Raw genomic sequence first — 24,374 nt, 5'->3', positions numbered from 1 at the left:
TTCTGATGATTTCATGGATGGCCTGGTAGGCCTGCAGTGCATGAACCCCGGTTTGTAAAGGTACATACAATACAAAAGCAACCTGTTCTTCTTTTTGTCACAACTTTTCTCTTCTTTGTACTTTGGTACTACTATAACCAGTATGCCAAACCTGCCTCTCATTTCTCATAAACTGCAGATAGACAATATCCCACATGTTCTCCCTCCTGGTGTGTTGTAAATGTGTTGAAAAAAACATGTTGTATTGGCTTCACCTCAAAATCATTCTCACCCAAGGTCTCAAAAAGGTACCTCCCCACACCGCACCCGCCCCCCCCAGCCTTCTTTTCACATAAATAATTTTTCTCAACACTCCTGCTCAATTTATCTGAAATGTTATTTCTATTTCTCTCTCCAAAAATGCTCCCTGACCTTCTGAGTATCAGCACCGTTATTTTCCTAAATTAACTCATGGGTTCCTGCTCTTTTCATCTTCAGTTGCCCTGGTCAATTTAACAAAACAATGGAAAATAAATAATCCAAGCAAACATCAATCCAAATTATATGAATATATTAGACAAACAACAGTGTATCATAAAGTTTAGAGCAACACAATATTTGGGAAATTTTAGGTGCAAAGTATAAGGCACACTTTGCTACCCAGATTGAGCAGAGTCTAGATATAACATTAAGTTTACAAGCTTTGAAAATGTGTAAAATTCCATGTATAGGAATTAATTTGCTGGTTTTCACTGTAAGTATATAAACATGATATATTCTCACCTCCAATCGCAATGAGACGATCTCCTTTTTGGAGGTCAGCAGCTGCAGCCGATGAGTTAGGGGTCACAGTTTCAACACTAACGTGCACTGCATCTCCATCACTGCCCTGGATTTGGCGGAAAGTCAGTCCTACGCTTTGTGAATTTCCTTTAATTAGCTCTACCTAATTAAAAAGAATAAAAATAATTATACTCACAAAACATTATAGCTAGATTTTCCAATACAAGTTACAAGTACAGCGGTAATTAGTATATGGGCGAACTTCGTTAATAAGTTGTTTTGAAAATGCATGTGGATGGGAGAGCATTTAGAGAGCTCTTTTTATGCAACATAATTTTATTAGTTTGGAGGAAATTAGATACAAAACAAGAAACAGCTGTATCAAGAACTGTAAGTTATGAAGAGACCTGTTACAAAAGGATGGAATAAAGTGCATATTTCATGTTTATTTTTTTATTCATATAATTTATAGGATAGTTAAATGTTAACCTTTTTAAAGGTAAGTCACTTTAAATGAGAACTACTGTAAGAACGCAAGGCATGTTAACACTCTCTAACTGCACATGAATTTTAATATTGAAAAACACCCATTGCTGGAACAGAGGAATTATCTTTATGGACCACTTTAGCCTAAATACCAATTTAAATGCTGCAAAATGTTAAGGAACTGCTCATCAGTTTCCAAGTGAATTTGCCAGTTTTGGCACTGTCACTGAAAACTGTGTCAATAACGCACGCTTAGAAATGAATTAAAGAATTATCAAAGCAACTCCAGTATCAACAGTGTACACAGGTTTTATCACTATACAGTTGTGTGAAAGACAATGATCAAAATATAACTTGCTTCAAAATTCAGAACTGTGTCAAAATTGCAGATAATATTTAATTATCTCCTTTGGTAAAAAATTCTTGGCTATCAGTTCAATAAGCAACAAAGGAAACCACCAAGCCTCTAGGGCAATAAGGGCAAATAACAGAAAAAGGAGCTAAACAATGCTCAGAGTATGAGCAAAATCGTGCAGAAGGTAGGACACAGAATTAATTGGAATCTTTATTATATGTAGAACAGTGAGAGAGCACATGTCATGGGGAAGGGGGAGAAAGATGGAAACAACCAGTTGATATTACTTTTGTTCACTACCTCACTTCCTATTATTTGAATTAAAATGATCCGAGGGAAACTTTGCTTGTATGAAATGTCTGCATAAAAGCTTAGGAACTTCCTTCAAAATCACTGGTTTTGCACAATACAGCAGGAATGGATATTTGAAAATGTTAATCCTTGAATATCTGAGAAAACCTTGGAGAAGCTAAGGGAGGGAAATATTATGTGTACCTAGTAACTTATTAAAGTTTAATTTTATACCCTAGTGACTAATAATGTAGGTAAACACATTATAATCATAAATTTCCAGTGCTATTAACAAATGTATAACTTCACAGAACGCAAAGTTTATCCTAAAAACCAGAAAAGCCATTAATGCTTCATAAGCAGCTAAGTACAGAGAAAAGCCCACAGAGCCTGAGTTTTTCCTCTTTAAAATCCTTTCTCGTTGCAGATCTAATCAAAAGCACCTTGATTACAAAGCACAAATACCTTTTCTTAAACAAGACTTTAAAATCACTTTATAGTAAAATATTCCATTATCTCCTTGAGGTGGGCTTTTCCTCATTCTTTCAATACGTTTAACATCCACATCCAAATAAAATATGGCACAATCTGTGGAGATTAGCATGTTGCTGAACCATGGCTTTGGAAGCTTTGCTCCACAGTGTGTTTTCTGCAGAAAGTCTTCCTTACTGTTGTATACAAGCACGTACTGAATGAACACCACTGACTTTTGGCCCAGAGGAGGAAGTACAATGGGATTAGCACGGATGGCAAAAAAATACATACATGCACAGGAAATAAAGTACCAAGCAGCACCAGGCCAGAAAGAGAATCTAGGGGAAGGCTAGGCAAGAACCTTTCAATAACAATAACAACAGCTTGCATTTATACAACGTCTTTAACATAGTAAAAGGTCCCAAGGTGCTTCACAGGCACATTATCGAACTGAGCCACATCAACTGAATGTTGAGTTACACTTAAAGAATGAGAAAGATCTTATCTACAATATGTATCCTAACATTCTTTGCCATTCTTTGAACTTTCACATACAAACACAAAATGGTGCAGAAGCTGGATTTGAATGCCTGAAGACTTAATTGTTGCAGGCGGCTTGGGAGTAGCAGCATCAGAGAGCACACTTCCTGTATCAATAGATCACGACAAAACTGCTGAGTGAAAGCATACAAATTATTCAAGTAGCTGCTCTGCAGATAGCATTTGAGTAAAACTCTGTATATTAGCCTGTGAAATAAGCATAGTCCAGCTAGAGTAGTGCCAGCTTTCCAATGTCATCCCTGGTGAACTGGGAACCTGTTCTATTATTCACTCAATTCCATAATCCATTTAGTGATCAGTTCACTCAAAACCTTGTGCTTATATAAAGCGAGACAACTGCCTGGAATGATTAATACTTCAATTCTAACTACACAGAGAGTGAGCATTAGTTGAAGATTAGCAAAATGATCTTGTCCTTTCATAAGAAAGGCAAGGTAACAGAGAGAAGTTTGGCATTATGGTTTCTCAAGATAAGTTGAAACAGAGTCCAACCACAGTTAGTTAAAATAGCAGCTATGACTCTTCACTGTCTTATGCAAGTGTCAAGAAAGATACAGTAGTATATATTCACTAAAGAAAACTGAAAGTTGGCAGGATTTGAGAAATTTAAGTTCACAAGAAACTATACATTCAAATCATTTTGACCTCCTTCATTAGAAGAACCAAATCCCAGATGGAAGTAAAATTATAACTGTATTCCCCAAATGAATTATCCACAACTAAGATTAGTGGCACAACGATTTCATAATGGACAAGGGTACATTTCTCTTAAGAATTTAGAAGGAGCTAACTGAGAGTAACTTTCTTCAGTGAGAGAAAGCAACCATCTTAGAAAGTACCTATTTAGGCCACTTCCCACCAATTACTAGAACTAGTTAGCTACTAAGCATTTTGGCCATTCTGTACACCACAGACGACTTGAGAGTAACCAACACTTGAGGACTCCTGTTATAAGGTTTGCTGATGATACTAAACTACATGACTAGTGTCAACTGACTGCACTTAAACAGATCCAAACCAAATAATCAGAGAGAGCTTTTAATCCGAATAAATGCAAAGTAAAATTTATTGCCCTGCATGTCAACACTGTTGGATGCAAGGGCTGGGATTTTCTGGCCCTGTTGCAGGCAGGACCCTCCACGTGCGAGGTGGCACCCCAGACAGAAGTCCATTGGCTTGCAGCGGGATCAAAACATCCCAGCGGCAGGTGAGTGCAGAAAATTCCACGCATGGTGTTGCAAACTTGAAAATAAATTTGAAATGGAAAATGTTCTCAATTTTTTTTTTAAACTGTGGCATTTGCATCATATAGAGTGTAACAAAAGCTGTATTATATAATTAACAATGACCTCCCATAGCTGCATGTGAAAGATTCTACAGTACCCAATAAGGACATTTTGCCTCAGTACTTAAATATCCGTATTTTCCAGTGCTTGTCCTGAAACCTATTTTGCAGCCACATAGGCCCTAACTAAGAAAACTCCAAATAACCAAAGTTGCAACAGATATAAATCTTTTTCTGTTTTTGCCAAACTTCAATTTGTTCACCAACTTAATCAAAAGGTCAAGAAAATGTTATTGGCAAATTGCCAAGATAGCTAGTGGCAACATGAGCAATAATTTTCTTCCACTGAAGAAAAAGCTTTGAGGATTAGATTACTGGCAATTTGAAATCAACCAACATAGTCAAACAGAAACGGATAATTAGCTTTGAGACATTACAATTCTTTTGGAGATTGGTAGTGATGTGACACAATTAAGAAAGAGATACAAGAAGCCCTCTTGAACTAATGCAAGGGATTCCTCAGCACATCAGGAGCAATATTACTCAACTGATGGCATTATCCAAGCTTAGCATCTAACATTTAAAGTGCTCATTTTTAATCAGACAACCAAGCCAAAAAGTCATAAATTACTCTGTTTACAATACAAATTACTATAAACTAGAAGTGAAAAAATATGCATAACTATAGAACAATTCTTTATTTAATTTGAGAAGAAGTGTATTGTGGACATGTTATTTTTGAATATTTCACTATAGATAACACTCAAAATCATTCTTCCCCATTGTTCTCCGAATAATGTAAATTCTATTTTTGTGACGATAATGCTACATAATTCTTAAAGGATTAAAAACCCTTTTTTATTCAATTCTGTGATCATCAAGATAAGGGGAATATTTGCTGGGGATCATTTTCCATTTGGGCCTCCCGGTATCTAAATCAAGGTTGGTTAACTGGAACGTAAAGCGTCCTCTATTCTACCCCAGTATCACTGTTGATCTCAGAATTGAATATACTCAATGGCTGAGCATCCACAGCTTTTTGTGGCAGAGAATACCAATCTGAGATAAGTTTGTCTCCAAAAGTAACAAGTGGGTGCAATCAGTTTGGCCTACACAACACCAATTACTGCGTGTGTGAAAATGTCACAAATTCAGACCTACCATAGACACACTCTCAGGTTTAGTGGTGTCAGTCACTCTGTTAAATAGTATGAGTCTTTTGTTTTTACCCAAGCTGGTTCACACTATATGTACCAGTACAATATCATATTCTAGGAATGTAACAAAAGCATCTGCTTGAGGTATGGACTGGATTATCACATCTTCAACTGAGGTGAGGATTGGTACAAATCATTACACTCTTCATTTGACATTGCAATGAACATACAGAGCAATAGTTGTGATCAGATTTATTTCAGTTTAATTAAGGCAACTTAGCTTCATAATAAAATTACACACATGCTACCACATATTAGCCTTACTTGACTAAAAGATAAGGTCTTTGAATTGTTCCTGCAACATTTTAGACTTCAGGCCAGCCTAAGAGTAATAGACATAACTTTCACTTTAACAAAATCTGGCTGCCTTCACAGCTTTTTGAAAAAGCAACTTTCTCTCAGATTGTGTCCCAGCCTCTATCTTCATATCTCTTTTCACAGACAGAGATGAAAGGACTTTTGATTGTATGGCTGCAAGCTAATTTTGATTACCCAGAGAAACTAATGAATTACATATTTTCTTTCTATTTAGCATATTACCCACCCTTTGTCTTGATGTCTTCTTAACTCACAAGAATACACTCGTTTTAAATACCCAGCATTAAAAAAATATTTTTTTCTAAATCATTTTTATAGAAAAATGATCAAAACATCCCCAAAAAAAGATAAACAACCACAATGATTCAGAGTACCAAGAGCATTAACTTTTGCGGAAAGGCTAAGGCAGTTGGATTTATTTTATTTGTTAAAGACTTTGAGGTGATCGAATTGAAGTTCTCAAGATTGAAGAAGTAGTTTTCTAAAGTCATCTGGGCAAATTAATGCCTCTGGCAAGGGGTAGAAATATGAAGGCACACAGGTTTAAAATTAGGAAGTTAGAGCTAAGAAGGAAAATCAGGCACTACATCAACATAGTAACAGAACTTGGAGTAAACAGGGAACTGTTTACAATTTATATAAATGACTTGGATGAAGGGATGGGTGGGGTGGTTGCCAAATTTGCTGATGACACATAGATAGGTAGGAAAGTAAGTAAGAAAGTAAGCTGTGAAGAGGACAAAAGGAGGCTACAAAAGATATAGATAGGTTAAGTGAGTGGGCAAAGATCTAGCAATCGGAGTATAAAATGGGAAAATATGAAATTGTCCATTTTGGCAGGAAGAATAAAAGAGAAGCTTGTTATCTAAATGATGAGAGTCTGCAGAGCTCTGAAATGCAGAGGAATCTGGGTGCCTAAGTGCATGAATCACAAGAGGCTAGTATGCAGATACAGCAAGTAATTAGGAAAGCTAATAGAATATTATCATGTATTGCGAGGGGAATTGAATACAAAAGCAGGGAGGTTATGCTTCAGTTATATAGAGCATTAGTGAGACCACATCTGGAGTACTGTGTAGAGTATTGGTCACCTTATTTAAAGAAGGATATAAATGCATGTCAACCTGTGCTGTCAGCTTTTCTACTGTAATTTAAATGGCTCTGTCTGTTAAAAAAAAAATCTACATGAAGAAAATCTAACCATCTGCTCCATTATATTGATTCTCAGGCACTCTGCTTTGAAATTGAAATGAAATGGAACTCCCTGTGGGTGTACCTATACACATGGAATGTAGCTCACCACCACCTTCTCAAAGGCATTTAGGGATGGGCAATAAATTCTGGCCCAGCTTCGATGCCCACATCCCATGAAAGAATACAAAAAAAATGTGCACCTTCTGTTCTTTCCTTCCCACAGAGTAGTCTATTGTTTAGACTGCTGTATCTATTCTGAATACTTGGCTTTTTAAGTGCTAATTCAGCAGGTTCAGCACAGTATGTGTTCCATTATCCAAAAATGAATAAAGTTTCAAGGAGTTGTAATACAGGTTGTCATTTGATGTGGTTTCTGGTTTGTTGACACAAAACTAACAGGATTGTAAGTAGTACAAAGTTTTTTCACAAGGCAGAATACATTATTTCCCAGTATCAATGATATTGAAGCTTTTAATAAGATGGTGATGGGTTTATTTTTTTCTCAAGGATATAAAGTATTTTCCATTGGAATTTGAGGACTGTACATTGTGCATTCTGGGTAAGTGGGTTTGGGGGATACACAGAGGTGGCATTGGTGATAGAGGATACATAGTGGGGAGGGGGGTGAGAGGGGGAGAAAGAGGCAGAGAAGTGCCATAGGGTGGTATGGGCAATCTGAGGGGCTTGTGCTGAAATGTGGGGTGGGGGAAGAGAGGTGAGGTTTAGGGGGCCTTTAATCAATGTTGAGAGCTGGAATACTGAGTTGGAGAACCAAGGTGGGCCTTTTAACCTGCCCACATTTGCACCCACTCTCCTCACGCACCCAGGCACAGCTCACAAACTGCACTGTGAATCTGACCCCAGTTTGAAAAGACCAAAACGGTTTGTGAAGATGTACATGGGACGTGTGTGCAGTTTGCGGGCAATAAAAGTGTGCAGGTCGGGTTTTCCGGAGCGCAGAGGAAGATTTGGGCCCTAGTGTCAAATTTAAATGATAATTTGAGCGATAGGTCACCTGAACATTTTTTGCAGCACTAACTGGAACTTCAATAATAATTTTGGAGATGATATTTACTCCATAACAAGACTTTAGTATGACAAGCCTATAGCTGAGAGATGTGGGCAATGACTGGAAAGAGGCTCCAGTTTACTGAGAACTTGGAATCAGGAAGGTAAAAAGCAAACACTTGATCATACATAGGGAACCCTGGATTTTCATACATTGTGTCACACCAAAGAGTTTTGCCATGCCTTTTTTGTTCATAAGCATACAACAACTTAATTTAAATCTACTAATATGTGTTATTCCATCACTTACTGCACTATCCCCATAGCCGTCAAGTATCCAAAAATCAGTCAATCTCATTGAAAATACGGAACAACTGAGCATCCTCATAGCTCTGCAGCAAAGAGCTCCAGTTTCACAGCACTTTGCCTTTGAGTGAAAACATTTCTGCTCATTATCAGTCCCAAATGGCAAAACAATGTTCTAGACTCTCCAGTCAGTGGAAACAACCTACAGTATCTAAAACAAAAACAGAATTACCTGGAAAAACTCAGCAGGTCTGGCAGCATCGGCGGAGAAGAAAAGAGTTGACGTTTCGAGTCCTCATGACCCTTCGACAGAACTTGAGTTCGAGTCCAAGAAAGAGTTGAAATATAAGCTGGTTTAAGGTGTGTGTGTGGGGGGGCGGAGAGAGAGAGAGGTGGGGGGGTGTGGTTGTAGGGACAAACAAGCAGTGATAGAAGCAGATCATCAAAAGATGTCAACGACAATAGTACAATAGAACACACAGGTGTTAAAGTTAACGTTGGTGATATTATCTAAACGAATGTGCTAATTAAGAATGGACGGTAGGGCACTCAAGGTATAGATCTAGTGGGGTTTTTTTTTTATATATAATGGAAATAGGTGGGAAAAGGAAAATCTTTATAATTTATTGGAAAAAAAAGGAAGGGGGAAACAGAAAAGGGGTGGGGATGGGGGAGGGAGCTCACGACCTAAAGTTGTTGAATTCAGTATTCAGTCCGGAAGGCTGTAAAGTCCCTAGTCGGAAGATGAGGTGTTGTTCCTCCAGTTTACGTTGCGCTTCACTGGAACAATGCAGCAAGCCAAGGACAGACATGTGGGCAAGAGAGCAGGGTGGAGTGTTAAAATGGCAAGCGACAGGGAGGTTTGGGTCATTCTTGCGGACAGACCGCAGGTGTTCTGCAAATCGGTCACCCAGTTTACGTTTGGTCTCTCCAATGTAGAGGAGACCACATTGGGAGCAACGAATGCAGTAGACTAAGTTGGGGGAAATGCAAGTGAAATGCTGCTTCACTTGAAAGGAGTGTTTGGGTCCTTGGATGGTGAGGAGAGAGGAAGTGAAGGGGCAGGTGTTGCATCTTTTGCGTGGGCATGGGGTGGTGCCATAGGAGGGGGTTGAGGAGTAGGGGGTGATGGAGGTGTGGACCAGGGTGTCCCAGAGGGAGCGATCCCTACGGAATGCCGATAGAGGGGGTGAAGGGAAGATGTGTTTGGTGGTGGCATCATGCTGGAGTTGGCGGAAATGGCGGATATTGATCCTTTGAATGCGAAGGCTGGTGGGGTGATAAGTGAGGACAAGGGGGACCTTATCATGTTTCTGGGAGGGAGGAGAAGGCGTGAGGGCGGATGCGCGGGAGATGGGCCGGACACGGTTGAGGGCCCTGTCAACGACCGTGGGTGGAAAACCTCGGTTAAGGAAGAAGGAGGACATGTCAGAGGAACTGTTTTTGAAGGTAGCATCATCGGAACAGATGCAATGGAGGCGAAGGAACTGAGAGAATGGGATGGAGTCCTTACAGGAAGCGGGGTGTGAGGAGCTGTGGTCGAGGTAGCTGTGGGAGTCGGTGGGTTTGTAATGGATAATGGTGGACAGTCTATCACCAGAGATTGAGACAGAGAGGTCAAGGAAGGGAAGGGAAGTGTCAGAGATGGACCACGTGAAAATGATGGAGGGGTGGAGATTGGAAGCAAAATTAATAAATTTTTCCAAGTCCCGACAAGAGCATGAAGCGGCACCGAAGTAATCATCGATGTACCGGAGAAAGAGTTGTGGAAGGGGGCCGGAGTAGGACTGGAACAAGGAATGTTCCACATACCCCATAAAGAGACAGGCATAGCTGGCGCCCATGCGGGTACCCATAGCCACACCTTTTATTTGGAGGAAGTGAGAGGAGTTGAAGGAGAAATTGTTCAGCGTGAGAACAAGTTCAGCCAGACGGAGGAGAGTAGTGGTGGATGGGGATTGTTCGGGCCTCTGTTTGAGGAAGAAGCTAAGGGCCCTCAGACCATCCTGGTGGGGGATGGAGGTGTAGAGGGATTGGACGTCCATGGTGAAGAGGAAGCGGTTGGGACCAGGGAACTGGAAATTGTTGATGTGACGTAAGATGTCAGAGGAATCACGGATGTAGGTGGGAAGGGACTGGACAAGGGGAGAGAGAAGGGAGTCAAGATAACGAGAAATGAGTTCTGTGGGGCAGGAGCAAGCTGAGACGATTGGTCTACCGGGGCAGTTCTGTTTGTGGATTTTGGGTAGGAGATAGAAGCGGGCCGTCCGAGGTTGGGCGACTATCAGGTTGGAAACTGTGGGAGGGAGATCCCCAGAGGAGATGAGGTCAGTGACAGTCCTGGAAACAATGGCTTGATGTTCAGTGGTGGGGTCATGGTCCAGGGAGAGGTAGGAGGAAGTGTCTGCAAGTTGACGCTCAGCCTCCGCGAGGTAGAGGTCAGTGCACCAGACAACAACAGCACCACCCTTGTCAGCGGGTTTGATGACAATGTCAGGGTTCGACCTGAGAGAATGGAGTGCAGTAAGTTCAGAGAGAGACAGGTTAGAATGGGTGAGAGGAGCAGAGAAATTGAGACGACTAATGTCGCGCCGACAGTTCTCAATGAAAAGATCGAGAGAAGGTAAGAATCCAGAGGGAGGGGTCCAGGTGGAGGGAGAATATTGGAGATGGGTAAAAGGATCCGTTGAACTGGGAGAGGACTCCTGCCCAAAGAAGTGAGCCCGGAGACAAAGACGGCGGAAGAAGAGTTCAGTATCATGCCGAGCCCGAAATTCATTGAGGTGAGGGCGTAAGGGTATGAAACTAAGTCCTTTGCTGAGCACTGAACGTTCAGCATCGGAGAGGGGAAGGTCAGGGGGTATAGTGAATACACGGCTGGGGTTGGGATTGGAAGAAAGGGTGGGGACGGAGGGACAGGCAGGGGTGGAGGGTCCTAGATAGGTGTTGGTGTCGATGAGTTGTTGGAGCTTGCGTTCCTTAGCACTTGAGAGAAAGAGAAAAAGTTTCTTGTTGAGGCGTCGGATGAGCCGAAGGATAAAATGAAACTGGGGGCACGCGCAGCTTTGAAAAAGGGTACGGCGGTGCTGCTGGAGGGAGAGGTCGAGTGTGTTCATATGGCGGCGCATGGCACTGAGTGTGGATTTCAGAATGTGACGGGAACAACAGTCCGAGAAACGTTTCATGTCCCGGTGATACCTGTAATCCTGGGTGGGTTCGAAACATGAGGGGTGGAATTTCAGTTGAAATCCACGTGGGGTAAGTCAGAGACGGAGACAGTCACTGAGAAAGGAGATATGGCTGTGAAAGCGGGTTTTAGTAAACACCTTGTCAAACACTAGGAGGGAAATGGAAAGCAACGAAGGTGAGCAAGACAACAGAGAGATACGGAAATCTTGTCGCAGAGAGGAACAGAACTTCTTCAAGGAGGTAGGCATTTTTTGAAGAGCAGTGGCAGTCAATTAAACACAGAGAAACACAGTATCTACCCTGTCAAGCCCCTTAAGAATTTTATATGTTTCAATGAGATCACCTCTGATTCTTTTAAACTCTTTGAGAATATAAGCCTAGTCTACTCAATTTCTCCTCACAGGACAATTCTCTCATCCCAGGAATCAGTCCTTTGCATCTTTGTTGTGCTTTCTCTAGGCGAAGTAATTAGATAAGATGACAAAACTGTATATACTAACATACCATATGCCTTCCTAATTGATTGCTGCACCTGCAGGATAATTTTCTGCAATTTGTGTACAAGGATACACAGGTCCCTCTGAATGCCAACATTACTCAGTGTCTTACCATTATAAAAAAATTCTGCTTTTCTGTTATTCCTTCCAACGTGGATAACTTCCAATTCTCTCCACATTACGTTACATGTTCCCAACTAAATTTATATCACCTGGAAACTTGGATGCATTACACTTGCGTCTTATATCCAAATCATTCATACAGGTTGTAAACGCCTGGGGCCCAAGCATCTTACAGTACATCACTAGTTACAGACTGCCAATCTGGAAATGACCCGTTTATTCCTACTGTAGTAATTACATTTTTTAGTGTGTAATGTACCTTTAAGAATAATACTTGTTAAGGAAGATCATATGATCTGTTGTAACCAATAGGAGAGTAGCACGGGCTGCCTCAGCAGTCAGTGTGGAGATAGAGTTGGAGTTGAAAGCACATTTGTAGTTGCTGCTGAGAATATTGTAAATAAACTCAACATTTCCACCCAAGTAGTGCCTGCAGATCAACTCTCTCATTAATTGCACAACTCGGCCACCCTACAACACCTATTCTCTGTTTTCTGTCTGTTAACCAATCCTCAATCCATGCTAATATATTACCCTCAATCCCATAAGCCCTACTTTTGTGTAATAGTCCCTTGAGTGACACCTTATCAAATACTTTTTGAACAGCAAAATACACGGGGCCGTAACTTCCAACGAGCATTGGAAACTGCTTGCCCGCAGAAAGTCCTCTTACTAAGTCCTCCTTACTAAGATCTGGGGGCTAGTGCCAAAATTGGGAGAGCTGTCTCATAGACTAGTCAAGCAACAGCCTGACACAGACTCCACCATCACCATCCCTGGGTATGCCCTGTCCCACCGGCAGGACAGACCCAGCAGAGGTGGTGGCACATTGGCATACAGTTGGGAGGGAGTTGCCCTGGGAGTCCTCAAAAACGACTCCGGACCTCATGAAGTCTCATGGCATCAGGTCAAACAAGGGCAAGGAAACCTCCTGCTGATTACCACGTACCGCCCTCCCTCAGCTGATGAATCAGTACTCCTCCATGTTGTACATCACTTGGAGGAAGCACTGAGGGTGGCAAGGGCGCAGAATATTCTCTGGGTGGGGGACTTCAATGTCCATCACCAAGAGTGGCTTGGCAGCACCACTATGACCGAGCTGGCCGAGTCCTAAATGACACAGCTGCTAGACTGGGTCTGCGGGAGGTGGTGAGGGAACCAACAAGAGGGAAAAACATACTTGACCTTATCTTCACCAACCTGCCTGTTGCAGATGAATCTGTCCATGTCAGTATTGGTAGGAGTGACCACCGCACAGTCATTGTGGAGACAATGTCCAGCCTTCACATTGAGGATACCTTCCATCGTGTTGTGTGGCACTACCACCGTGCTAAATGGGATAGATTTCGAACAGATCTAGCAACTCAAGACTGGGCATCCATGAGGCTCTGTGGGCCATTAGCAGGAGCAGAATTGTACTTGAACGCAATCTGTAGCCTGATGGCCTGGCATATCCCCCACTCTGCCATTACCAGCAAGCTAGGGGATCAACCCTGGTTCAATGTAAAGTGCAGGAGGGCATGCCAGAAGCAGCACCAGGCATACCTAAAAATGAGGTGTCAACCTGGTGAAGCTATAAAACAGGACTACTTGCGTGCCAAACAGCATGAGCAGCAAATGATAGACAGAGCTAAGAGATCCCACAACCAACGGATCAGATCTAAGTTCTGCAGTCCTACCACATCCAGTTGTGAATGGTGGTGGACAATTAAACAACTCACTGGAGGAGGTGGCTCCATAAATATCCCCAACCTCAATGATGGAGGAACCCAGCACATCAGTGCAAAAGATAAGGCTGAAGCGTTCGCAACAATCTTCAGCCAGAAGTGCTGAGTGGATGATCCATCTCAGCCTCCTCCCAAGGTCCCCTGCATCCCAGATGCCAGCCTTCAGCCAATATGTTTCACTTCACTTGATATCAAGAAACGGCTGAAGGCACTGGATACTGCAAAGACTATGGGCCCTGACAACATTCTGGCAATAGTACTGAAGACTTGTGCTCCAGAACTTGCTGTGCCCCTAGCCATGCTGTTCCAGTACAGCAACAGCACTGGCATCTACCCGGCTATGTGGAAAATTGCCCGGTTATGTCCTGCACACAAAAAGCAGGACAAATCAACCCGGCCAATTACCGCCCCATCAGTCTATTCTCCATCATCAGTAAAGTAATGGAAGGGGTCATCAACAATGGTATCAAGCGGCACTTGCTTAGCAATAACCTGCTCACTGATGCCGAGTTTGGGTTCTGCCAGGGCCACTCAGCTCCTGACCTTGTTACAAGCTTGGTTCAAACATGGACAAAAGAGCTGAACTCCCGAAGTGAGGTGAGAGTGACTGCCCTTGACATCAAGGCAGCATTTGACCGAGTGTGGCATCAAGGAGCCCTAGCAAAACTGGAGTCAATGGGAATCAGGGGGAAAACTCTCCGCTGGTTGGAGTCATACCTAGCACAAAGGAAGGTGGTTGCGGTTGTTGGAGGTCAGTCATCTTAGCTCCAGGAGTTCCTCAAGGTAGTGTCCTAGGCCCAATTATCTTCAGCTGCTTCCATCATAAGATCAGGAGTGTGGATATTCGCTGATGGTTGCACAATGTTCAGCACCATTAGCGACTCCTCAAATACTGGACTAGTCCATGTCCAAATGCAGCAAAACCTGGACAATGTCCTGGCTTGGGCTGACAAATGGCAAGTAACATTCGCGCCACTCAAGTGTCAGGCAATGACCATCTCCAACAAGTGAGAATCCAACCATCACCCCTTCCTGTTCAATGGCGATATCATCATTGAATCCCCAACCATCAACATCCTGGGGGTTACCATTAACCAGAAACTGAACTGGACTAGCCATATAAATACTGTGGCTACAAAAGCCGAACAGGGGCTATGAATCGTGCGACGAATAACTTGCCTCCTGACTCCCCAAAGCCTGTCTACAGGCACTAGTCAGGAGTGTGATGGCATACTTCCCACTTGCCTCGATGAGTGCAGCTCCTACAACACTGAAGAAGCTGGACATCGTCCAGGATCACGCAGTCCACTTAGTTAACACCACATCCATAAATATTCACTCCCTCCATCACCGATGCACAGTAACAGCAGTGTGTACCATCTACAAGATGCACTGCAGGAATTCACCAAGGCTCCTTCGGCAGCACCTTCCAAACTCACAATCACTACCACCTAGAAGGACAAGGGCAGCAGATAAATGGGAACAGCACCACATGGAAGCTCCCCTCCAATCTCCAAGTCACCCACATCCTGACTTGGAAATATATCACCGTTCCTTCACTGTCACTGGGTCAAAATCCTGGAACTCCCTTCCTAACAGCACTGTGGTTGTACCGACACCACATTGACTACAGCGGTTCAAGAAGGCAGCTCACCACCACCTTCTCAAGGGCAACTAGGAATGGGCAATAAATGCTGGCCCAGCCAGCGAAGGCCACATCCCGTGAATGAATTAAAAAAAAAATTAGAGGAAATAAATATGCACTTACTTGAAAAATGCGGGCCAATTTCTTTCGCCGGAGCTGCTTGGGGCCTGCAGTGAAAGAAACCTCGCAGGCCCCAGCTAAAGTGTAGGTCCAGTGAATACAAGGAGGCTATGCCCCCTTTTTTTTTTAAAAGCAGCACTAGCTGCCATCAAGCAGGTAAGTTTAAAGGGCCAGGGGAATTGACAGGTCAGGGAAAAGCTAAGTGTCTAAGGTAACTGAATAGGATTTGGGGATTGGTGTGTATGCAGGTGGCCCAGGGATCTGAGGTCCATGGGGGTTTTGTGAGATTAGAGGGTGGTGTTCAGGGATTCCAAGGTCAAGTTGGGGAGGGGGTTGGGGGGGTTCTGGGGTTGGGGGGGTTCCAAGGTCGGGGGGGGTGGGGGGTGGTGTGGCCCAAGGGTTCCAAGGATGGGTGGGTCCGAGGTCAGAGGGGGTGGGGGCATCTGAGGATGGGGGTCCAAGGTCAGGCGGGGTCCAAGGTCAACCACACAGATGACCACTTGTGCAGGAGGTGCCTGCGACTGGTGCAACTCAAGCTCCGAGTTTTGGAGCAGCTGGGGTCACTAAGGGGGGTTCCAAGACAAGGGGTCGAAGGTCAGCAGTGGAGGGGGTGTCTGAGCTGGGGGGGTGGGAGTCAAAGATCAACCATGTAGATGACCATGCGTGCAGGAGGTGCCTCCAACTGGAACAACTTGAGCTCCGGGTTTTGGAGCTTGAGCAGCAGCTGGGGGAACTATGGTGCATTTACAAGGCTGAGGTTCGTTTCAGGACGTGGTCACCCCACAGCTTAAGGCGGTGTAAGCAGAGGGAATGGGTGACCACCAGACAGAAGAAGGGGACCAGGCAGGTAGTGAGGAAATTCCCCGAGTTCATCTCACTCGCAAACCATTCTTCAGCCTCGGAAAACAGTGAGAGTAATGGTTCCTTGGTGGAGCCAACCAGAGCAAAGGCCATAGCACTGTGGGTGTCCAGCTGCTCAGGGTGGGAGGAAGAAGTGTGGAAGGGCAATAGCGGTAGGGGATTTGTTAGTGAGGGGAGTAGACAGGCACTTTTGCGGGTGTAGACGTGACTCCAGGATGGCATGTTGCCTCCCAGGCACCAGGGTCCAGGATGTTACGGAACGGTTGCAGAACATTCTGTGGGGGTAGGGTTTACAGCCAGAGGTAGTGGTCCATGTTGGAACCAATGACATAGGAAGAAAGAGAAATTAGGTCCTGCAAGCAGACTTTAGGGAGTTAGGAAATTGAAAAGCAGGACTTCAAAGGTAGTAATCTCCGGGTTAGGTCCTGGTGCCACACAGTAGTGAGTATAGGAACAGAAGGGTAGAGCAGATGAACACATGGCTGGAGAGATGGTGCAGGAGGGAGTACCTGGGGCATTGGGACCATTTCTGGGGGAGATGGAACCTGTACAAGTTGAACAGTTACATCTGAACAGGCACGGGTCCAACATCCTCACGGGAAGGTTTGTCAATGCTGTTGGGGCGGATTTAAACTAAATTGGCAGGGGGATGGGGCCCTGAAAAGTAGTTCAGAGAGGAGAGAAACTGAGGTGGAATTAGAAGTTAAAATGTCAGTAAGTGAGCCTGGAAGGCAGAGGAAACATAGGCCAAATAAGAAAGAAGTGAGTTTAGCAAGTCTAAATGGAATGTATTTTAATGCAAGGAGCCTGAGGAACAAGACAGATGAGCTGAGGGCACAGATAGGCACGCAGGAGTATGGGATCATAGCTATGACTGAGACTTGGTTCAAAGGAGGGCAGGATTGGCAGCTCAACATTCCTGGTTATAGGGTATTCAGATGAGGTAGCGAGGGGGATAGAAGAGAAGGGGGTTTGCAATATTGATCCAGGAATAAATGATAGCAGTGAGGAGGGATGGTATCTTGGAAAGATCATCAAGTGAAGTGATATGGGTAGAAGTAAAAATCATAAAAGGGGCAGACACGCTGTTGAATGTGTACTATAGGCCTCTCAAACAGTCAGGGAGAGATAGAGGACCAAATATGTAAATCAAATTTCAGAGAAGTGTAAGAATAATAGGCAGTAATAGTAGGGAATTTTAACTATGCCAATATTGACTGGGATAGTTTTAGTGTGCAGGTTGGGAGGGAGCAAAGTTAAACTGCATCCAGGAGAATGTTTTTAGTTAATACGTAGGAAGCCCAACAAGGGAGGGGGCAGTTCTTGACCTAATATTCGGAAATGAGCCCGGGCAGGTGGAAGGCATATCAGTAGGGGAGCGTTTTGGATATAGCAACCATAACTCAGTAATGGATAGTTATGGGAAAAGATAAGCTTGGGCCGGGAATAAAAGTTCTAAACTGGGGAAAGGCTAATTTTACTAAGATGAAATATGATTTGGCCTAAGTGGATTGAGAGCAGCTACTTACAGATAAAACTGTGTCAGAGCAGTGGGAGGCTTTCAAGGAGGAAACAGGGGAATACAGGGCAAATATGTTCCCATAAAGACAAAGGGGGGACCAAGTCCAGAGAATCCTGGGTGTCAAGGGACATAAAGGTTAGGGTTAAGGAACAAAGAGAAGTTTATGGCAGATACCGAGGGCTCAATATGGCAGAGTCCCTAAAGGAACATAAAAAGTGCAGAGGAGAACTTAAAAAGGAAATTAGAAATTAGGAAAGCTAAGAGAGTGCATTGGTGCGTAGAATAAAGGAAAACCCAAAGGGGTTTTTTAAATATATAAAGAGCAGTAGAATAACTAGGAAAAGAGTAGGGCCAATTAGGGACCATAAACGTAATGTGTGTGTGGAGCCGGAAGACAATGCAGTTCTCAATGAATACTTTGCGTCGGTCTTCACAACAGAAAAGGACGATGCAGGTATACACATCAGGGCGGAGGGCTGTGAAATATTAGAGAAAATTAACATAGCAAGAGGGGAGGTGCTAGCGGGTTTAGCTGCCTTAAAAGTGGATAAATCCGCAGGCCCGGATGAGATGTATCCCAGGTTGTTGAGGGAGGCAAGGGAAGAGATATCAGGGGCCCTGGCAGTAATTTACAAATCCTATCTGGCCACAGGTGAGAAGGCAGAGGACTGCAGGACTGCTAATGTTGTCCCGTTATTAAAAAAGGGAGGAAGGGACAGACCAGAAAACTACAGGGCAGTCAGTCTAACCTCAGTGCTGGGGAAGTTACCAGAAAGAATTCTGAGGGACAGAATATATCTGCACTTGGAGAAACAGGGATTAATCAGGGATAGTTAGCATGGGTTTGTTAAGGGAAGGTCGTGTATGACAAATTTGATCAAATTTGAGGAGGTAACCAGGAGTGTTGATAAGGGTAATGCATTTGATGTGGTCTACATGGACTTTAGCAAGACTTTTAATAAGGTCCTCATGGCAGGCTGGTCAAGAAAGTAAGAGCCCATGGGAAAGTGGCATGTTGGATCCAAAACTGGCCAAGAGGCAGGAAACTGAGTGATGGCGGAGGGATGTTTCTGTGACTGAAGTCTTGTTTCCAGTGGGGTTCCGCAGGGCTCGGTGCTGGGGCCCTTGCTGTTTGTGGTGTACATAAATAATTTGGACTTAAATGTAGGGAGTATGATCAAGAAGTTCAAGGATGACACGAAAATTGGTAGGGTGGTAAGTGCTGAGGAGGATAGCTGTAAACTGCAGGAGGATATCAATGAACTGGTCAGGTGGGCAGAGCAGTGGCAAATGGAATTCAACCTGGAAAAGTGTGAGGTGATGCACTTGGGGAGGGCTAACAAGGCTAGGGATTACACTATGAATGGTAGGGCCCTGGAAAGTACTGAAGATCAGAGGGGCCTTGGTGTTCATATCCATAAGTCCCTGAAGGTAGCAGGGCAGGTAGATAAGGTGGTTAAGAAGACATATGGGATACTTGCCTTTATTAGCTGAGGCATAGAATACAAGAGCAGGGAGGTTATGCTGGTTAGGCCACAACTGGAGTATTGTGTGCAGTTCTGGTCGCCACATTATAGGAAGGATGTGATTGCACTGGAGAGGGTGTAGAGGAGATTTACCAGCATGCTGCCTGGGCTGGAGGGTCTCAGCTATGTGGAAAGGCTGGATAGGTTGGGGTTGTTTTCCTTGGAGCAGCAAAGATTGAGAGGGGACCTGATAGAGGTGTATAAGATTATGAGGGGCGTGGATAGGAAGGTACTTTTTCCATTAGTAGAGGGGTCAATAACCAGGGGGCATAGCTTTAAGGTAAGAGGTAGAGGCTAAGAGGGGAGTTGAGGAGAAATTTTGTCACCCAGAAGTTGGTGGGACTCTGGAACTCACTGCCTGAAAGGGTGGTTGACTTAGAAACTCTCATAAATTTTAAGATGTATTTAGGTATTCACGTGTTGCCACAGCTGCCAGGGCTACGGGCTAAGTGTTGGAGGGGAGGCGATGGCATAGTGGAATTATCACTGGACTGGGATTCCAGAGACCCAGGGGATCTGGGTTGAATCCCACCATGGCAGCTGGTGAAATTTGAATCCAATAAAAATCTGGAATTAAAAGTCTGATGATGATCACGGGCAGAATTTTCTGCCTGGTGGGTGGTGCAGGAGCAGGCATGGGCCCGATCGCGGGCAGCGATTGGGTCCGCGCTGCCATTTTACGCGGACGGGCCATTTAAGGCCTGCCCAGCGTGAATCGTGGCTCCCGAGGACAGCGGTAGTGGGCGGGCAGCGACGGGGCTGCAATGATCGCTGGGTCCAGTGGCGACCCAACGGCCTGTTTTAAAAAGTTGCTGCAGCCTTTCAAAGGCTATGAATTAAGGCCAGTGGAAGGGCTCCCCAGGGCTGCTGCTGGTGAGCAGGCCAGGCAGGAGGGGCACTGTGCCCCTTGTTTTTCTGATGATTGCCTTGCTGCCCTCCTCGAGGAGGTGGCTGCATGGTGGGAGGTCCTAGTACCCCAGGATGGGAGGAGGAGGCCCCCCCACATGACCAAACATGCCTGGGAGGAGGTGGTGAGCTCCTGTGACGTGGTGCGGTGCAACTGGATCCAGTGTCGCAAGCGCTTCAACGATCTGTTGCGCTCAGGAAGTGTGAGTACCATGTTGGCATTGGTCACTTAACCCAGCAGGTAGGCTTTCCCCCTTCCCCCCAAATCTGAGTGTAGTGACTGCATTGAATCAGTGACGACAAGATATTGCCCATGCCGAGGTCACCCTGAGAGGGTGTTGAAGAGGTGGGTTCTGCACCCGCAGCATGTGATACACTAAGACCCACATTATTGTTTTGGGGGCAACCTGGAGGAGCTGAAGCTAGGCGCAGTGCTGGAACTGCAGGACATGTCCAAGTCAGGGCAATGACATGCTGGGAGGGGAGCTTCAAGGTGGCGTGGCACCAATCGATCTGCTGTCCTCTCCGCTCCACATGTTTGCGCCTCATTGCCATGGAAGATTAGGCCATGTGGTGCCTAATGTGATGTCGGCAGCATTTGGCCAAGGGAATGTGGGTGGGGGGGGGGGGGGCGGTGAAACCTGCCTAGCATCTTTGTGTGTGTTTGGCAGCAGTGGGGTGAGGAGACACTGGAGCCTGGCAACGCCCCACTCTAGTTGGGGTGGACCGTCCGTGAAGAGAGTCCAGGTACAAGTGCCACTAATCAATGCTCTTCTTTCATTTTTAGGAGAAGAATACACATAATGCTGCCGAGTGTGAGAGGACCGGCTGCGGGCCGGTACCGTTAGCGATTCTCAGCTGCTTCGAGCAGGAGGCCCTAGATCTGGAGAGGCACCATGCGCCCAGGTCCACTGGTGTCGGTGAGGCTGGGGTGCCACGAGCAGGTATGTTTGCCCAGCAATGAGGTCACCATTGTTCTCCCAACAGCCATGGCAGTGCTGAATGTTCAGTGATTGAATTTTGCAACATGGCTTAACTTTTGCTTATGGAAAGATGGGTACATAATGATCCGGGGGACAGGGATGCACATTGACATTGCCCCCACATTAACTGATCCAATGTCCCTGTTCTTCCTTTCAGCATCAGTGGAGCAAGACTAGGAGCAGCAGCAGGGGCCCCCTCTCACATCTGAGGGCCCTGAAGTCACGGACTCACCAGCGTCACATCAGCTCTGGCAGGCAGGCAGCAATGCACATACTAGCACCTCGGTGGGAATTAGAACATTGGCTAGTGTCCCGGGGCACAATGGTGAGGGTACTTCACAGTCGCTAGAGGAGCTGGCAGAGACAGAGAGTGCCCATGGCGCCAGTAGTTGGAGGACTGTAGGGGACCAGGCACATGCTCAGTCGGAGCCTGATGATGTGCCTCTGGAGTCGTCCGTGACGTAGCAAATGCAGGAAAAGCAGCCGAGTGTGCGGGAGAATCTGGTGGAGATACATGAGGCTATGCTTGGCTTGTTGTCCGTGGTGGAGGAGTCTATGCGGACTATCGCCGAAGCAATGAGCCTCATGGCCAAGCGCCATGTATCCTCCATGGAGAGAGTGGCGACTCTTGTGGAGAGTCCTCCAGGATACCAATCAGGGCTTCCTGGGGCTGCGCTCGGACCAGCAAGCCCTCACATCGGCATTGACCTCAGCTGGTCAATGGCAATGTGGGAGATGGTCTGGGCACCAAGTTTTCCAGCTTGGTGCCCATCCATCCACAGTGAGCAGGGAGGTCTAAAGCGACCTCACATCAGCGCAGCAGCTGCCGGTCACCTCTGTGGACTCCTCTCGGGGCAATCCGGATGAGGGTGGCAGCTCCTCTGCCCTTCTGCCAGTGACCATTGCATCCGGTGAGGCGACGACTGGGGAGATGCCAGCTGTGGAACTGGCAGCTCCCTCCCAGATGAGGCCAGGACAGGCTCCATAGGTCAGAGGACAACCGCCAAGGTCAGAGGCCAACAGGACACCAGAGTGAGCAGGCTGTCTCAGGCGCCACTCCCAGTGAGGGCGCAGGACCAATACGTAACACCCCAAAAATGTAAACATAAGGCACCAGGGTTTATCACTGGTGCTTTTGTGTTGGTCCACATAGGATCTTTATGAGTTGGTGTGATTTTTAACAACTTTGTCATTTTGTTTTCTTAAGTTCCTTTGGTTGTAATATTAAATTCAGACATGTCACCATGGCTGAGGGTGCCTCTTTTCTTCTGCAGGTGGATGGTTTCCAAAAATGTTCTGAGTGATTTTTGGGACATTCAGCTTTATTAACAATGTTCTTATACAGGCAGATTTTGCACTTAGGTATCGAGTATGAAGCCTGCAGCCCAGGTTTGTCCTGGAGATCCATATGTGGTGTACTAGCTGAAGGTTCGTTGGATTAAAGCCTCCTGGGTGTCCCTGCCCCCCTGGAGTATGCCCGGTTCAGCATCTATCCCCTCAGCATTTCCCTGTGAATGATTATCCTTGGACTCACTGCTGGACTCATCGTGTGCAGCCGCAGCAACTGCGTCTACATTTTCATTGTCCGCAGCGCCCCCCCTTTCCAGCGCAAGATTGTGGAGAATGTAGCATGCAACCACAATCACCGACACACAATCTGGGGAGTACTGGAGTGCGCCCCCTGAGCGGTCCAGGCATCGGAAGTGCATCTTGAGAAGACCAATGGCTCTCTCCACCACAGCCCTGTGGAGGCATGGCTCCTATTGTACCGCTGCTCAGCTTCTGTTCCTGGATGCCCGAGAGGCATCATGAGCCACCTTCTGAGAGGATAGCTCTTGTCACCCAGCAGCCATCCATCCAGCCAGGCTGGAGCAGTGAAGAGCCCCGGCATCTGGGAGTGTCTGAGGATGTAGGTGTTGTGGGAGCTGCCTGGGTACCTTACCCAGACTTGTAGAATCAGCAACCTGTGGACTCACACAATCTGCACGTTCATGGAGTGGAAGCCCTTCCTGTTGACGAAGGCACTGGGCTCACCTGCTGGTGCCTTGATGGCCAAATGTGTACAGTCTATTGCACCCTGGACGCGGGGGAAGCCAGCAATGGCCGCAAAGCCTCTGGCTCACTGTGTCTGGCTTGTCTGGTCCCAATGGCAGTGGATGAAGGTCAATACACGCCTGAACAGAGCATCTGTAACTTGCTTGACACAAGTGTGGACAGCTGATTGGGAGACACCGCAAAGATCACTCACCAACCCCTGGAAGGATCCAGAGGCATAGAAGTTAAGGGCAGCTGTGACCCTTACAGCCACTGGCATGGGGTGTCCACCCATACAGTTCGCGGAGATCTCAGGCCCAATCATCTGACAGATATAGTTGACTGTCTCCCTTGAGAAATGGAGCTTCCTTCAGCACTGCACCTCACACATATTGAGGTAGCTGCTTCGCTACCTGTATACCCTGGCAGCAGGATAGTGGCGTCTTCTGTGGCCCTTTCTACCTTGGACTATCTTGTGGTCCTGGGCCCGCCCTCCCAAAGGTGGCACCCCTGGAGGCTGAATGTGCACTCCTGGCCTCCTCCCCCTTCTGGCCCTCCCTTCCTCCTCAGAAGAGGTGCCTCCAGTGGAGAGTTCAGCTCCCATTCCCAGGCTAAGGGAAGGCTTTCAGAAATCTGCAGGTCCAAAGTAGATTCCTCACTGCAGAGTGCTGACCTGAAGGTTGAGAGTCCAGACCCAGCAGCTGATATGCGTTTTGAAGTATTGCAGATCACACAGGCAAGTATCAGTAACTTTGAAAAAACAATATTTGACAGAGCACACCCATGACCCCACTAAGCCCTCTCATCCCGCCTGTGGATGAGGTTTATACAAATGTGTCCTACCTGTCTGCCTGTTGTGCCCGTGCACTGACCCAAAGATTGCATGGGTGCCGAAAAATTGTTGTCGATTGGCGCCTGAAGGGCGTTAAGTGGTCCATTGATTGAGGTGGGCGCGCATCAGATATCATCATGCGCCCACCCAAT

General features: G+C 45.7%; 1 protein-coding gene across 1 annotated transcript in view; it reads right to left on the bottom strand.

The window, feature by feature from the left end:
- The window catches only part of pdzd8 (PDZ domain containing 8), a 232,257-nt gene that overhangs the window by 15,310 nt on the left and 192,573 nt on the right, over positions 1-24,374 (bottom strand). Inside the window, exon 4 of the mRNA XM_041210160.1 lies at positions 763-925. Coding sequence (XP_041066094.1) covers positions 763-925 — 163 coding nt within the window. The remainder of the gene's footprint in view (positions 1-762; positions 926-24,374) is intronic.

The sequence above is a fragment of the Carcharodon carcharias genome, chromosome 17 (assembly GCF_017639515.1).
Source record: "Carcharodon carcharias isolate sCarCar2 chromosome 17, sCarCar2.pri, whole genome shotgun sequence".
NCBI classification, from domain to species: domain Eukaryota; kingdom Metazoa; phylum Chordata; class Chondrichthyes; order Lamniformes; family Lamnidae; genus Carcharodon; species Carcharodon carcharias.
This window is presented reverse-complemented; position numbering and strand designations above follow the sequence as displayed.